This window comes from Solanum tuberosum, unplaced genomic scaffold, assembly GCF_000226075.1.
Source record: "Solanum tuberosum cultivar DM 1-3 516 R44 unplaced genomic scaffold, SolTub_3.0 scf00315, whole genome shotgun sequence".
Classification (NCBI taxonomy): domain Eukaryota; kingdom Viridiplantae; phylum Streptophyta; class Magnoliopsida; order Solanales; family Solanaceae; genus Solanum; species Solanum tuberosum.
This window is the reverse complement of record NW_006239239.1, coordinates 194,752-208,974: the sequence shown is the minus strand read 5'-3', so window position 1 is coordinate 208,974 and position 14,223 is coordinate 194,752. Positions and strand designations below refer to the sequence as shown.

General features: G+C 34.4%; 1 protein-coding gene across 1 annotated transcript in view; it reads right to left on the bottom strand.

Moving 5' to 3' along the window:
- Positions 1-7,639, bottom strand: part of LOC102585332 (uncharacterized) — a 23,804-nt gene extending 16,165 nt beyond the window's left edge. The window contains exons 1-10 of the mRNA XM_015314722.1: positions 7,504-7,639; positions 5,824-5,933; positions 5,157-5,345; positions 3,680-4,492; positions 3,083-3,508; positions 2,907-3,002; positions 2,632-2,829; positions 2,111-2,212; positions 1,935-2,042; positions 1,735-1,851 (exon numbers count right to left, since the gene is read on the bottom strand). Coding sequence (XP_015170208.1) covers positions 1,735-1,851; positions 1,935-2,042; positions 2,111-2,212; positions 2,632-2,829; positions 2,907-3,002; positions 3,083-3,508; positions 3,680-4,492; positions 5,157-5,345; positions 5,824-5,865 — 2,091 coding nt within the window. The 5' untranslated portion in view covers positions 5,866-5,933; positions 7,504-7,639. The remainder of the gene's footprint in view (positions 1-1,734; positions 1,852-1,934; positions 2,043-2,110; positions 2,213-2,631; positions 2,830-2,906; positions 3,003-3,082; positions 3,509-3,679; positions 4,493-5,156; positions 5,346-5,823; positions 5,934-7,503) is intronic.
- Between the last annotated feature and the right edge of the window lie 6,584 nt (positions 7,640-14,223).

Here is a 14,223-nt window from a genome sequence, read left to right as displayed (position 1 = left end):
AGTAGCTGATGTTGAGTATATGCCTGCTCCTTCTAACTGTGTGATTATGAGGGTGTTGTTGGAAAAATAGTGCAGCTTCACAAATTGGACCACATCTTTTCGTAAAAATTTAAAATCCAGAACTGTTGTGCAATGTGGAATATGTGGAACTCTTTGCCTCGTATATAATTGTTGCAATCTGATTTGTCGTAAATTCTAAATGTGTAGGGAAATGGAGGTGATCAAATTTGAAGGGTCGCTACAAGTCAATTTGATCTCATTGAAGTAGCTGATAAAGAGTTTTTGAACTATTGTAAAAGTTTGAATACATTATGTTTGATTTTGTGAAATATATTCTTTGCTAGAATATATTGAACTATTGTAAGAGTACTTTTTGAACAATTGTGTACACATATTTAGAATATTGTTGTATAGGTATGTGTAAGTACGTACAAGACGTACTATCTTTTGAAGTTTATTGCAAATCTATATATTTGAATTACTTAGTAGCCAATTTAATGCTTGAGATTATTTATTGCAAAATAATATTGGTGTTTTTTAATTAGAAATTGTGGCATATAAATATTTTATAGCCAAAATGATATGGCCACACTTAAAAGTGTAGCCATAGGACTGTAAATTGTGGTATGCACATGGGCAAGGACTACACTTAAAAGTGTTGTCATACATTAGATAGAAAAGGCAACACTTTAAAATTGTTGTCATACATTAGATATAAAAGGCAACACTTACAAATCATGGGCAATAAGGAAGCTAAGGCCACACTTAAAAGTGTAGTTGTATGAGATAGAAATGTTGCTATTTGAGGTACATAAAAGCGTTGCCATTTTGCCTTTTAGGCTACGCTTTTAAGCGTAGCTGATAAGGCAACACTTGAAAAGTGTTGCCTAAACTCTAAGGTAACGCTGCTTTCGGGCACCCCTGGAAAAGTGTTGCTTAAAGTCCAAAAGTGTAGCCTTTTATCAAAGGCCACACTTTTTGCTAGTTTAGGCTACACTTTACTGGGGTGGCCGTAGGCCTAAAATGGTGTAGTGTTTGTCGTAGTATAATTACAAATGTATTGTTTGGTTGCACAATTGTAATCATAAGATTATATTAAATTTTAAAAATTAAAGTTAAAAATTTAAAATTTATATTAGACAAATAAGGAACTTTATAAATGATACTAAATTAAATATGTAAAATACGTATTATCGTTTGAAAATATATTAATCAATAAACATATGTTCTTACCTAATATTATAAAGAAAATAATTGATTTATATTCTTTAAATTAGTATATTTCAATTGAATTAATCAAAAAAACTAAAAGTACAAGATTTGTGTGAACACCATGAAATGCATATTTGACAAAAAAAAAAATTATACATAAAATGTCATTTAGCATTTCATGATGTATCATTCTATTACAAACATGCATTTCACAATAAGGATATGGCGTGATATATTACGAACATGCATTTCATGTCATATCATTTTATGCTGCATTTTTTTTCTTTCAAGAAAACAAATTCACAATAAGGATTCGAACCCACGATTGTTATTAGAATTAGAAATCACCCTAGTTAACATGTTACTAGACCAAATTTAGTCAAGTATGGTAATTGAAAGATCTTTGATGATAGTCTCAATCATTGAACAAGAGTCTTTGACTCTTCATGTACCACTATTTCATTTCCTGTTTATATACATGGGTAACATGATGTCCGATATCAGATCATGGCTACCGGTTACCTGTTGGGGAATGACAATTTGTAGAGGTTGAGCATTCATAGGAGCGCGAAGGCCATAAAGGAGTGCATTTACTGCTTCTTGAGTATCAGATGATATTGAATTCGAAGTTGTAGAATCCTATATGATTTGAAACAAGTATAATATAAATTAGATGAATGAACAAACAATTATAAAATGCGATAAATTATTGTAATATTTACCGATTTATCATTCGGTCCTACAACTGCATCTGATTTAATGACATTATGTTGTACTTCATCCAAATTTTCTTGTTGAGATATTTTGGAGCCTCCAATTGCTTCATATTCCTAAAAAGGGATGAGGTATAACAATACATTGATAAATTAATGTATCATATATATAAATTTGAACTTACATTATCTTTCTTAGATACACTTGCTTTATCATGAACATCTGTCGTGTGTGGAAGATCTGATACATCATTCATGCCTTCTTTATCCTTGCATGTATCAACATCCTATGTTTGTAATATGAAATTATCAGTAATTAATTAATGTATCAATGATATTAGACTGAATATTGTATCAATATAAACTGCATATTTTAAAAAATTGATATTAGACTAATACAATTTACCAAAAAAAAAAAGATATTAGACTGATACATTAAAATAAACTGAATAAAATGTAATATTGAATACATCAATGTATCGGGGGGGGGGGGGGGGGGGGGGGGGGGGGGGGGGGGGGGGGGGGGGGGGGGGGGGGGGGGGGGGGGGGGGGGGGGGGGGGGGGGGGGGGGGGGGGGGGGGGGGGGGGGGGGGGGGGGGGGGGGGGGGGGGGGGGGGGGGGGGTATAAATGTGTATTTGATCCATTATAAGAACTAATGTATCAATATTGAATAACCTATAAAAAAAATACGTATCATATACTTACTTCTACAGCCTTCTGTTCGGAAATATGATTTTGTTCTTGAGCCTCCACAACATCTACCTCAATTGGATCATTGTTGGGAAAGTCCATCGCAATCGATGAACTCCGTTGTTCAAACATCTGGTCAGTGCTAGGTGGGTGGGCAAAATGGCCTTCTTGAAAACCTGACACGGTAGTTGGAATAGATGTGCCAACAATATTCTTCATGAAGAAAAAAAGATACATATCAAACAAAGAAATTTGTTTTAACGGTAAGTATTTGATAAATAAACTACTACCTCTTCTTCTTGCTTATCTGGATTCCGAATAGCATTCACCAACTCGATGTGGTTTAATTTGATTAAATCCTCTAAATGCTGAAATTTTTTGTCAACCTGAAAATATATAAAAATAAGTTAATATGTAATTATTGTACAAATATACATATTAAAAACTAATTATTACAATCACTTACGTATTTCTTCAGGTATTTCTTAACTTGTTTAATACCTGATTTATCAGAAGATTCTTTACGATCAAATGAAGGACCATGAATATCAGATAAATTACCACCTGAATCTGGAATTGGAATTTTATGTTTTGTTTGCACAACCAATTGTACTGGTTGGTTAACTTGAGTAACCTTTGGTTTGGCTGAATGAGCATTCCTTCTCCTCTTTGGAGGGGGTGTAGATGATGTAGTAGACATGCGTCTTGATCTCCTTAAAAATTGATCCGTATGATTAGTAGAAAAGTTCTCAAATTCGAGAAGGTCTTGTGGTTGAACCTGCTTGGACTTGGCAGCTGAAGTATGAGGTTCAGAAGGAGAAGTATTAACATTAGCAGGCAAATCAAGTGCTGACATTTCCTCCGTTGTTGGATGTATATCATTGCAAGCATTCTGGATTGCATATGTAAATTAATATAATAAACAGGATTATGTATCACTAATCACAAAAATGATACAATAATATGAAGTGAAAATTGTTCACTGTACACTGTCAAAACAAACATTACCTGAGTGAAGATGCTAGACATTAACATGTCAAATTTTGATCAAAACAAACATTACCTGAGTGAAGATGCTAGACATAAACATGTCAAATTTTGGCTTAACCCCCACAACTCGCCAGTTGCATATCCTCGGTATATAATTGCTCTCTTTGACAACAATTTCATCACTGATTATAGAGGCACATTCATATATCCAAACATTAAGAGAATATGGCATCCCGGCTAATCGATACAACTTCTTTTCTTTGGTGAACTTTTGTCTCAATGTTTTCATCAATTTTGAGAATGCAATTTGTCCCCAAGGATATTTTTGATACCTTCCGTCTTCAACCATAAAGAAATGGTGGATAGGTATATTTGTGTCACCAAGTTGGGAAAAAACAAACGTGTGAATGAAATATAAGATTGCCATTTCAACGGCATCCTGATTGTTCTCCCATTCACCCATCAGAAATCTTTGAACTAAACGACCCTTGTTTACACTATCTTTTGACTCAGGAAAGTATCTTTGAATCAACCTGCTATGAGTGGAATCAGGATATCTAAATTCATCAACATTCCCTGTGCATTTCAGGCCAGTAATAATCGCAAATTCTTTGATAGTGAAATGCAAAATATTCCCGCTTGCATGACGAATATGGAGCTCATCTATGTTATCCTGCTCCAGCTCAAGTAGTAGCAGACACTTTGTTATTTGCCCTTGGTAATTGCAGTTAGGGATGTTGAGATATGGACCGAAAATTGTATTCTTAAATAATTCAATACCCTTAACTCCTATGGACAAATTCAAATCTTCTACAAAATCCATGTTGTAGGTCGAACCAAACCTCAAAGAGTGGGTAGGGATTTGTTTTATCTTGTATTTCACAGACTATAATGAGACAAATGAACAACAGTTAAACACATAAAATAATATAAACATGATATATGTTGAATAATGGACAATTGAATTTACAATGACTATTATATTTGTATCTGATACATAATATTAATATTTGTATATGAAACACACTAGACCTTAATAACTGTATAAATCATATATTTGAATTTGGAAACTCAATATAAATTGATATTTGACAACTTCAATGACGTTATTTTTGTATCATATAGATGATAAGTTGGGTTTGATACTTAAATAAGCAGATTATAGCATAATATATGTCATTAGTTGGGATTGATACATATTTAGCCTGCTACAGTATATTTACAACTTGATACATTGAGAACAATATGTGACAATTTTTTTGCATCACTTAGTGAAAAGATTGAGAACAACTCAACATTATATTTTTGTATCATGTCTATGATATGTTGGGACTGATACATAATACAATACATTATCTTGTATTTATATCTTGATACATTGAGAACAACTTGACAATGTTAGTGTTTTATGTATCAAAAAATAAATTGAATAATTATACATTGTAATATGATAACATTAGTTTTTCAGTTATGCATCATATATTTAAATAGACAACTAAATGGAAGATTGAATAGCAAATAAAACACAAAAATAGATCGAAACTCATTACCTTGGGTAGACTAGGCCGATAAATTGGAGATGATACTTTTCTACCCCTTTTTTTAGGGTTTTTTTCAACCTTCGCTTTTGAAGAAGAAGACACGTCCTTCTTCACATTCTCGATACTCACATTGTCCATTGCTAGAGGATCAGGCAATTTTTTCAGTCTATTTTCAGCCCAATCGACATCCTCATTGTCCTAAACACGATTAGTGTTAGATTACATTATTTGGGTAATCCCTATATTGAATGAAGGAGCATCATCCATAATGTATCAAAATTTAAATGAAGAAAAAAAAAGTATGAACTATGAGTTAAAAAAAGGAAATTAAAATAATCTAAAAGGATGAAATCGTTTGATTGGAGTGAGAAACATCTTGAAATTCAAAATTGAAATGATAAGATTATGGAAGAGAAATAGGGAGTGATTGAAGGAGTGAAAAAAGGGGAGATAAACATGAATTAGGAGATGGGGAGTTATGTATCCGGAAGTTAGGTTAAAGGGAGTAAAAAAGGAGATTTTAGTAATATTTTGAAAAGGAAGGGATATAATAGAAAATATGTTAAATAATGTTGTGTATATAAGTAATTTTTCCGAAAGCACTAATTTACAGATTACATTTCCAGCAAGATGAAATGATACAACTGGTGCAAACTTCTTGCATAATGTTAACAACCTTGGAATTGTAGACAGCTACCTCAGCAATTCCATTTTGCATTGTGTCCCTTGCAAAAGAAAAGGAATCAGCATGACCACCTTGATTGAACCTCAGCGGATCATGCACAACTACAGGATTATCATTAATTGACAATTGAAACAAAATAATAACAAAAAACTGCGATCAAATTTTCTTATCAAGGAAAATCTGCCAAAGAAATCAGTAGCTTGCAGAGTTTCCTTTCACACCAAGTGGTGAAGTAACTATTAAGTGTAAATTGTAGCAAACCTTCATATATATATTTTATTCTTTTTCCATTTAAAATTGAAGACCACTGGAGTTAGCTTCTAGATAAAGGTCGATATGCAGATGAGCACACATGCTATAGAAAAAGAAGAATCTAATCCAAGGCTGTAGATATAAAAATTCCACATTTTTAAGAATTCAGACCACTTGACTAGACGTTAGGCAACTGAAAAGAAACTCATTTTAGTTTGCTGACTAGTTTATATATTTGATGTCAAGCATATATTAGTTAAAGTCTTGAAAAATAGGTCCTGTTGTAGATATGAAATTTAACAGAGTAAGGGCCTAAGGGGGTCTAAAAGACGCATCATTTTAGAATATGACTACTCATCATTGCGATCGCAACTGTTTCAAACAGTACAGAAAATATAAAAGAAAAAGAAAGTAGTGCCAGGACCCTGAGGTTTTACGGAATAATCTTTCGAGTGACTTCATTCTGACAGACCAACATTCGACCAGCAAGTCCTGCCTTATACCATCCACAGCAACAACTCAACTAAAGACAACCCCTGCCCCCCACCCCCCAAAAAATAATAATAATAATTTGTCTAGACCAAGTCCAACCAGTATAATTGAAAAATTAAAAGAATAAGAAGGAAATAGTTGAGGTAGGAACAAAAAGTAATCTGAAAGATCCAATTAAAGAGCCCTCGAGTATAAATTGATCATAACTTTTAATGCAAAATCTTTGAACTCCCAGTCAATCTTATGCTGGCACTACCCAGAAAACATAAATAGCTTAATAGGATATATACGACGACCTCACATACTCAGATCCCATGACTAGGAGAATCAGGAAAGTACAACTGTCCTCCCAAATGCATTTAGCTTTATATCTGAGTCAGTTTTTCTTCCTTATCATAGATATCTTGCTCTTTTCCTACGTAATTCATATAGGTGATGCAATTGAATGTAGTTGTTGTTTTTTACACTAATGGTACTTTCACGCCTACTTTCTGAATAATAAATTTTGTTTCAATTTTCTTAAAAATTCAAGTCTGAATTTAGATTTGTTGACCAACTTCCGAGATATCACATCTTCATCAAAACTATGGGTGTGGAAACAATAAAACACAAAACTATGCTATTTGCCAAAATCAACAATTGCTATTAAAAATCTGGAGAAAGAACAACACTACTTGAGCCTTTAATTTTCTTAATTGTACTACATTTATGTAATGCCTTAAGAAAGGCACTAAAAACACTCAAATTCAAAGGAGAAATATCTCAGAATACATGCATGACATCATTTTCGGTGTGTCTATTAGTATAATTGAGTGTTTCTCAGAGCTTGAGCTTAAGTTTCTATGAGAGAAATATTAGTTATAAAGAGATTTTACTAGATGAGCAGGAGATGAACAGGATCAAAATGAAAAAGAGAAGCAATAGAACCTTCACTCTGTCGTCGTTCATCGGCATCCGTCGTCGTTGTTCGTTGTTGGTCTCCGGCGGTGCACAGGGGTCGATAGACTATAAACAGAGGAACACAAGCAATCCCGCGTTGCCTGACAACAAAATGAATTATAGGGCTTTGATGAATGAATGTCGTTTTATATGTATAGTTAAACGATAAATAAGATTAAATATTATAATTACTTCATCTATCCAATAGTTGTCCATTACTTGGCACACAATAATATTACGATATTACCCTTCAAATATATTAAGGATCTTTTTGGAAAGTCACATGTTAATTGAAATTGGTGTGGATAGTAATTACACAACCTAGTAGTTACACTGATCTATTTATTTGTCATAGTGTAATTACAACGAAATTACAAATGTACAACTATTGCAAAGTTCAAATACAATATGTTTACCAAGAAGAAAATAATCGCTAATTATGCACTAGACACACCAGGAAGGTCTGAATTTAATTCCTTTGTTGATCTATTCGGACAAGAAAGATTTTAAATTTAGATAAGTAGCAAGTACCCTCAACCAAAATTAAGAATCGTGAATTCAAGCATGATAGTGAGAGGGGCAAAGGAACAAATGAATGTTACTTTTTCATATTAATTAGAAACAATTTTAGTTTGTAATTCTCCTTTTGTCATTAATGAAATAATTTATAGTCATACAAATGATTAAGATTTGTTTTAGACCTTCTCCACCAAAATTATCTTCTCTTTTTGTCTAAATTTTGGAAACTCAACCTCGATTTTTCCTTACTCTTTGTTCTATTATCTAAATCATTTGAATGCATATGAAAAAAGAAATAGTTTAGACTACGATAATTTAAATCTTGTCGAGAATTTAAATTTACAAAATAAAATGCATGTTTGCATTAAAGGACGACATGAAAAATATACTGAATCTCATATGATTTTGGTCTTTATAGATATTTATTGTTGTGGATCAAATTTTTAACAAATGACTTCGTTGATGTAACTAAAATTATGTATGTGAAATTTTTTTCAGCCACTTTATATTAAGTTTGTTACATAGAGCATGAAGTATCAATACATATAAATAATTAGTGTATTTAGAATTTGAAATTCACCTAGTGCAATTATAAGGTTTTAAGTTATTGATAATTGCATTGAGAAATTACTCTAGTAGGTGACGACATTGATACAACTGCTCACATAAATCTTTGTGATCTTTGATCCACTATTTCCTCTATCCTCCTATGATTGGGATGATTAAATGTCAGAGATGGAGTAGACTCAGATGATCTCTCTCTTGAAGACGGAATGTTTAAATAACTTCGCGGTGTTTGAGAGTAGGAAAACTCATGAGCTAGATCAAGGGTGTTGTTCCCTCCAAGAGGTTATCAGTCTCTTCAGGACATAAATGATTTTAGGAAGAGTAGCTGCAGATAAAGACTACCTTGTAATGGGGCATGTTGTATTACATCTTTTTATCCATTCCTGGATGGCTTTCCCTTCATATATTTGACCGGTTTCAAGGGTGACGGGATCATTGAATATCTGTCCAGTTATTGGACAGACAAAATCTTTTGGTAGCCTTGATGGAGCAGTCGACTTAATTATCTGACAATGGGAGAGAAATGCAGCTGAGACTTCCTTCATCACTATTATCCAGAGAGCTGTTATGTTCGAAGAGATTTAGGAAAATTTGATCACCTCCTATGTTAGAAACTAGAAAGTGACTTATACAGACATACCTTTTTTCTAATGATTAACTAAGGCTCCACCTTGGAGCATTTATTTTCCCCACAGTTTCATGTTGCACCTGCATGTGTAAGCAACTATCATAAATGTCTCGAAACCAGATAGGAAAAAATCATGTATGTAGGGGTTTGAAACAAACTGTCCTTTCTCGAAGGGGTATATGATCTTTGTGGTGAAGGCTCTTGTGAATAAGGAGTTTTAGGGGACTCCACTTTAGGGAAGGCCTTGAGAGATTGCTTTTGGTTTGTATTAATTTGCTTGACTTTCGACCTGGCTTCTACATAGGATGAACTGTTTTCTTGATTTTTTTTATTTGACACAATGTGTACATGAGGCTCAGGTACATAATCTTTTTCATCCTCTTTAGGAATTCCTTTCTGAGTATGACAAGAAAGAGCAATACATTGACTTGAATAAACTCAATACTGCAAATGATCACCAATTCATAATGTTACAAGATATAGCAAAAATAAAGGCGAAAAAACTAACTACTGTATCCCACGTTATGGAGTCCTCCTCATTATCGGACGATGAAGAAGTCATATTCAATCTGCTAAGATCCAAATGAATACAGAGACAAATGTTAGCATTTCCTTTGTACAGTTCTCATAAGTCATAACAAATATTCAGTAACTCCTAGTTACTAGTGTCAATTCTCTGCTGAATGTCTCTCAAAGTGAGAGTCTTTCCTTTATATAGAGAAAATAAAGATTACACATCCCTAAAGATCCGCCATTCCTATCCCTAAAGATCAGCTATTCTATCTCTACAAATCTGCTATTCAATCCCTCTAAATCTACCTTGCTATCCCTCCAAATCAGCTATTCTATCACAATATTTATTCCTTTGATTCTACAACAAATGTATATGGTCATGCTAATTTGTATCACTATATAATTACATTAATATATACAATCATTTAGTTGTCCATCATGCTAACATCCCCCCTCAAATTGATGCTGGTGGATCAAGAGGCATCAATTTGCCTACTAGAAACCGATGGCGTTGCCGTGCCATGGATTTTGTAAACGCATCAGCTATTTGAAGATCGCTGGACACATGTGGAAGAGTAATGACTCATTTATCTACAGCTTCTCTTATATAATGGCAATCCACTTCGATGTGTTTGGCCCTCTCATGAAAAACTGGATTAGTAGCAATCTGAATAGCACTTGTATTGTCAGCGCTGAATGCCTCTCAAAGTGAGAGTCTTTCCATTATATAGAGAAAATAAAGATTACACATCCCTAAAGATTCATCATTCCTATCCCTAAAGATCAACTATTCTATCTCTACAAATCTGTTATTCAATCCCTCTAAATCTGCCTTGCTATCCCTCCAAATCAGCTATTCTATCACAATATTTATTCATATGATTCTACAACAAATGTATATGATCATGCTAATTTATATCACTATATAATTACATTAATATATAATCATTTAGTTTTCCCTCATGCTAACATCCCCCCTCAAATTGATGCTGGTGGATCAAGAGGCATCAATTTGCCTACTAGAAACCGATGGCGTTGCCGTGCCATGGATTTTGTAAACGCATCAGCTATTTGAAGATCGCTGGACACATGTGGAAGAGTAATGACTCTTTTATCTACAGCTTCTCTTATATAATGGCAATCCACTTCGATGTGTTTGGTCCTCTCATGAAAAACTGGATTAGTAGCAATCTGAATAGCACTTGTATTGTCAGCGTGGAGAGGAGTAGGATGAGATTGAGGAAATCCAATCTCAGCAAGTAATCCACAAAGCCATACAACCTCAGAGCAAGCAGTAGACATAGATCGATATTTAGCCTCTGTTGATGATTTTGACACACGATCTTGCTTTTTACTCTTCCAAGATATCAATGACTCTCCAAGAAACATGCACCAACCAGAGACCGAACGACGAGTATCAAGACATCCCGCCCAATCAGAATCACTAAAAGCATTAAGACGAATAGGAGAACCACTTGGAAAGAACAATCCACGAGTAAATGTTCCTAGAAGATACCGAATGATGCGCTTCCTCACGACGATACTTCACATTCAATTCCAATGGAGTATCTACGGAGGATGAATCTTGAAGACCAGCCAAAGAAATCAGATCCTGAGTATATTTGTGTTGGTTTAGAAATACACCTGAAGCAACATTATGAATTTCCAAACCCAAAAAATAAGTAAGAGTACCAAGATCTTTCATATGAAAAGAATCTTTAAGCTGTTGTTGGAGGCTAGTGATTAGTGAAGAATAGTTCCTGTGATAATAATGTCATCTACATACACCAAAAGAAGAACACAACCTGTAGATGTTTTCCGAAGAAACAAAGATGAGTCATATTTGCTCTGTTCAAAAGAAAATTGTAGCAAAGTAGACCGGAATTTATCAAACCAAGCTCTTGGAGCTTGTTTTAATCCATACAAAGACCGCTTCAACTTGCATACATCTGATGTAGGCGATGAGAACAAACCAGGTGGAGGTTTCATATAAATATCTTCTTTAAGATCACCATGAAGAAAAGCATTTTTGGCATCCATTTGATACAAAGACCAGTTTTGTGAAGCAGCAATGGCAATAATAGTTCGTACCGTAGTCATTTTGGCTACGGGTGCAAAAGTCTCCTCATAGTTCACCTCATACTCTTGTCTGTTACCAAGAACAACCAATCGAGCTTTGTACCGATTAAGAGATCCATCAGAATGAAGTTTGATTGAATAAATCCATTTACATCCAATAGGGCGGACATTTGAAGGACATGAAACAATGTCCCATGTGTCATTTTCTTTAAGAGCCAAAAGTTCTTCCTCCATTGCTTTCTGCCAACATTCATGCTTGGAAGCTTGTGAGTAACAAGATGGAACAGATATGTTGGATAAAGTAGAGGAAAAGCCATACCAATTGGGAGTACAAGAAACTCTGGTAGATCGCCGAGTAGGCTCAAGAGGACCAGATCTTGAAGAATTCTCAGATTCTAGTTGTGGTACAGTTTCAGGTGGCGGATCGGTTTTGGGATAGGATAAAGTTGGCCGCCGTCGTTCATACACAAATCCAGGTTTGAACCACTTGAAAGAAGATGATAAATCCTCAAAAGTAGGAAGAAGAGGAGAAACATAAGATGGATCTACAATCGTAGGAAAGAAATATTGATTCTCAAAGAAAACAACATTTCTAGAAATACGAAAATTTGTGAGAAAATGGATCATAGCAAATAAAACCTTTTTGTGAAGTACTATAACCCATAAAAGCACATTTAGTAGACTGTACAGAAAGTTTATTGCGCTGCGAAGGAGGCAAATGCACAAAACAAACACAACCAAATGTATGAAAATCACTATAGTTAGGATTTTGGTGATAAAGACGAAAATATGGCGACTCAAAATTTAGCACTTTAGATGGCAATCTATTAATTAAATAGACAGCAGTAGACAAAGCTTCCACCCAATATTTAAATGGTACAGAGGACTTAATTAATAAAGTACAAGTGACATCTAAAAGATGACTATTTTTTCGTTCAACAACTCCATTTTGTTGTGGTGTATATGGGCAAGAGCGTTCGATTTTTTCGTTCAGCAACTCCATTTTGTTGTGGTGTATATGGGCAAGAGTGTTGTGAGACAATCCCTTTGTCAAGCAAGAATTTTTTGAATTCATAAGACATATATTCTTCACCAGAATCAGATCTTAATAATTTGATGCATGTAGAAAATTGAGTCTCAATGTAAGCCAAAAATGTCTTGAACATGGAAAATACCTCAGATTTGGATCGAAGAAAATACACCCATGTAAACCGACTATAATCATCTATGAATGTCACAAAGTATTTGAAATGAGCATGAGAAATAATTGGTGAAATGCCCCAAACATCACTATGAATGACATCAAAACACTTTGTAGCACGACTACCAAAATTAGGAAAAGGAAGAGTTTTACTTTTGCCTAATTTACAAGTAGAACAATCAATGGAAGCAACTGAAAATTTATTTTTATTTCCCAATAAACCAGAATTTGATAAGTGAGACAACACAACAGAATTTGGATGTCCTAGATGTTTATGCCAAATCTCAGTCTTACTAGCAGTAGAAGTACAAGCAAAAGATAGAACAGGAGGAATGAAAAAGCGTATAGGAAACAATCATCCAACTTTAGGCCCTTTCGCGATTATCGTCCCCGACACCTGATCCTGTACAAGACAACCATTACGAGCAAAATTCACATAACAATTGTTATCTACCAATTGTCCAACTGAAATAAGACTAGTTGAGAGCTTTGGTCAAACAAAAACATTCTTGAAAGTTGGAGTAATGTCCCCAACCTTGGTAATGGGTAAATTACTACCATTGGCAATCTGTATTTGTGATGGACCTTGATACTTACGAACATTTTTTAGGATGCTCGTTGAGTTGGTCATGTGATTGGAAGCACCTGAATCAACAATCCAAATATTAGATGTAACATCATTACTTTGTAATCCCAATGCTGAAAAGGCTGACACGATCATTTGTTGTACCATTTCAGGAGTAAGAACTTGTCCTGAAGATGAGTTAGCATCAGTGGAACCATTTATCCTAGCTTGAAAAGCATTGATCCTACGATTTTGAGGGCGCGTGGGACGAAGATGAGTTATCATTAGTGGAACCATTTATCCCAGCTTGAAAAGCATTGATCCTACAATTTTGAGAGCGCGTGGGACACTCTTTGATAATGTGTCCTTGTTGTTTACAATAATTACAGAACTTCTTGCTACAATTGCTAGCAATATGACCATATTCCTTGCAACTGCAGCATTGAGTTCTACTCATATCCCTGCCCTTTCCTTTACCTTGAGCAGCAAATGCAACAGTGACATCATTTTCTTTCTTAAAAGCATTTTGTGTGACAAGACGTTGCTCTTCACGAAGTAATTCCCTAAAGCAAACATCCAAAGAGGGAGACAGGGTCACGATTCATCAAGTTAGAGTGAACACTCTCAAAGTCGGAG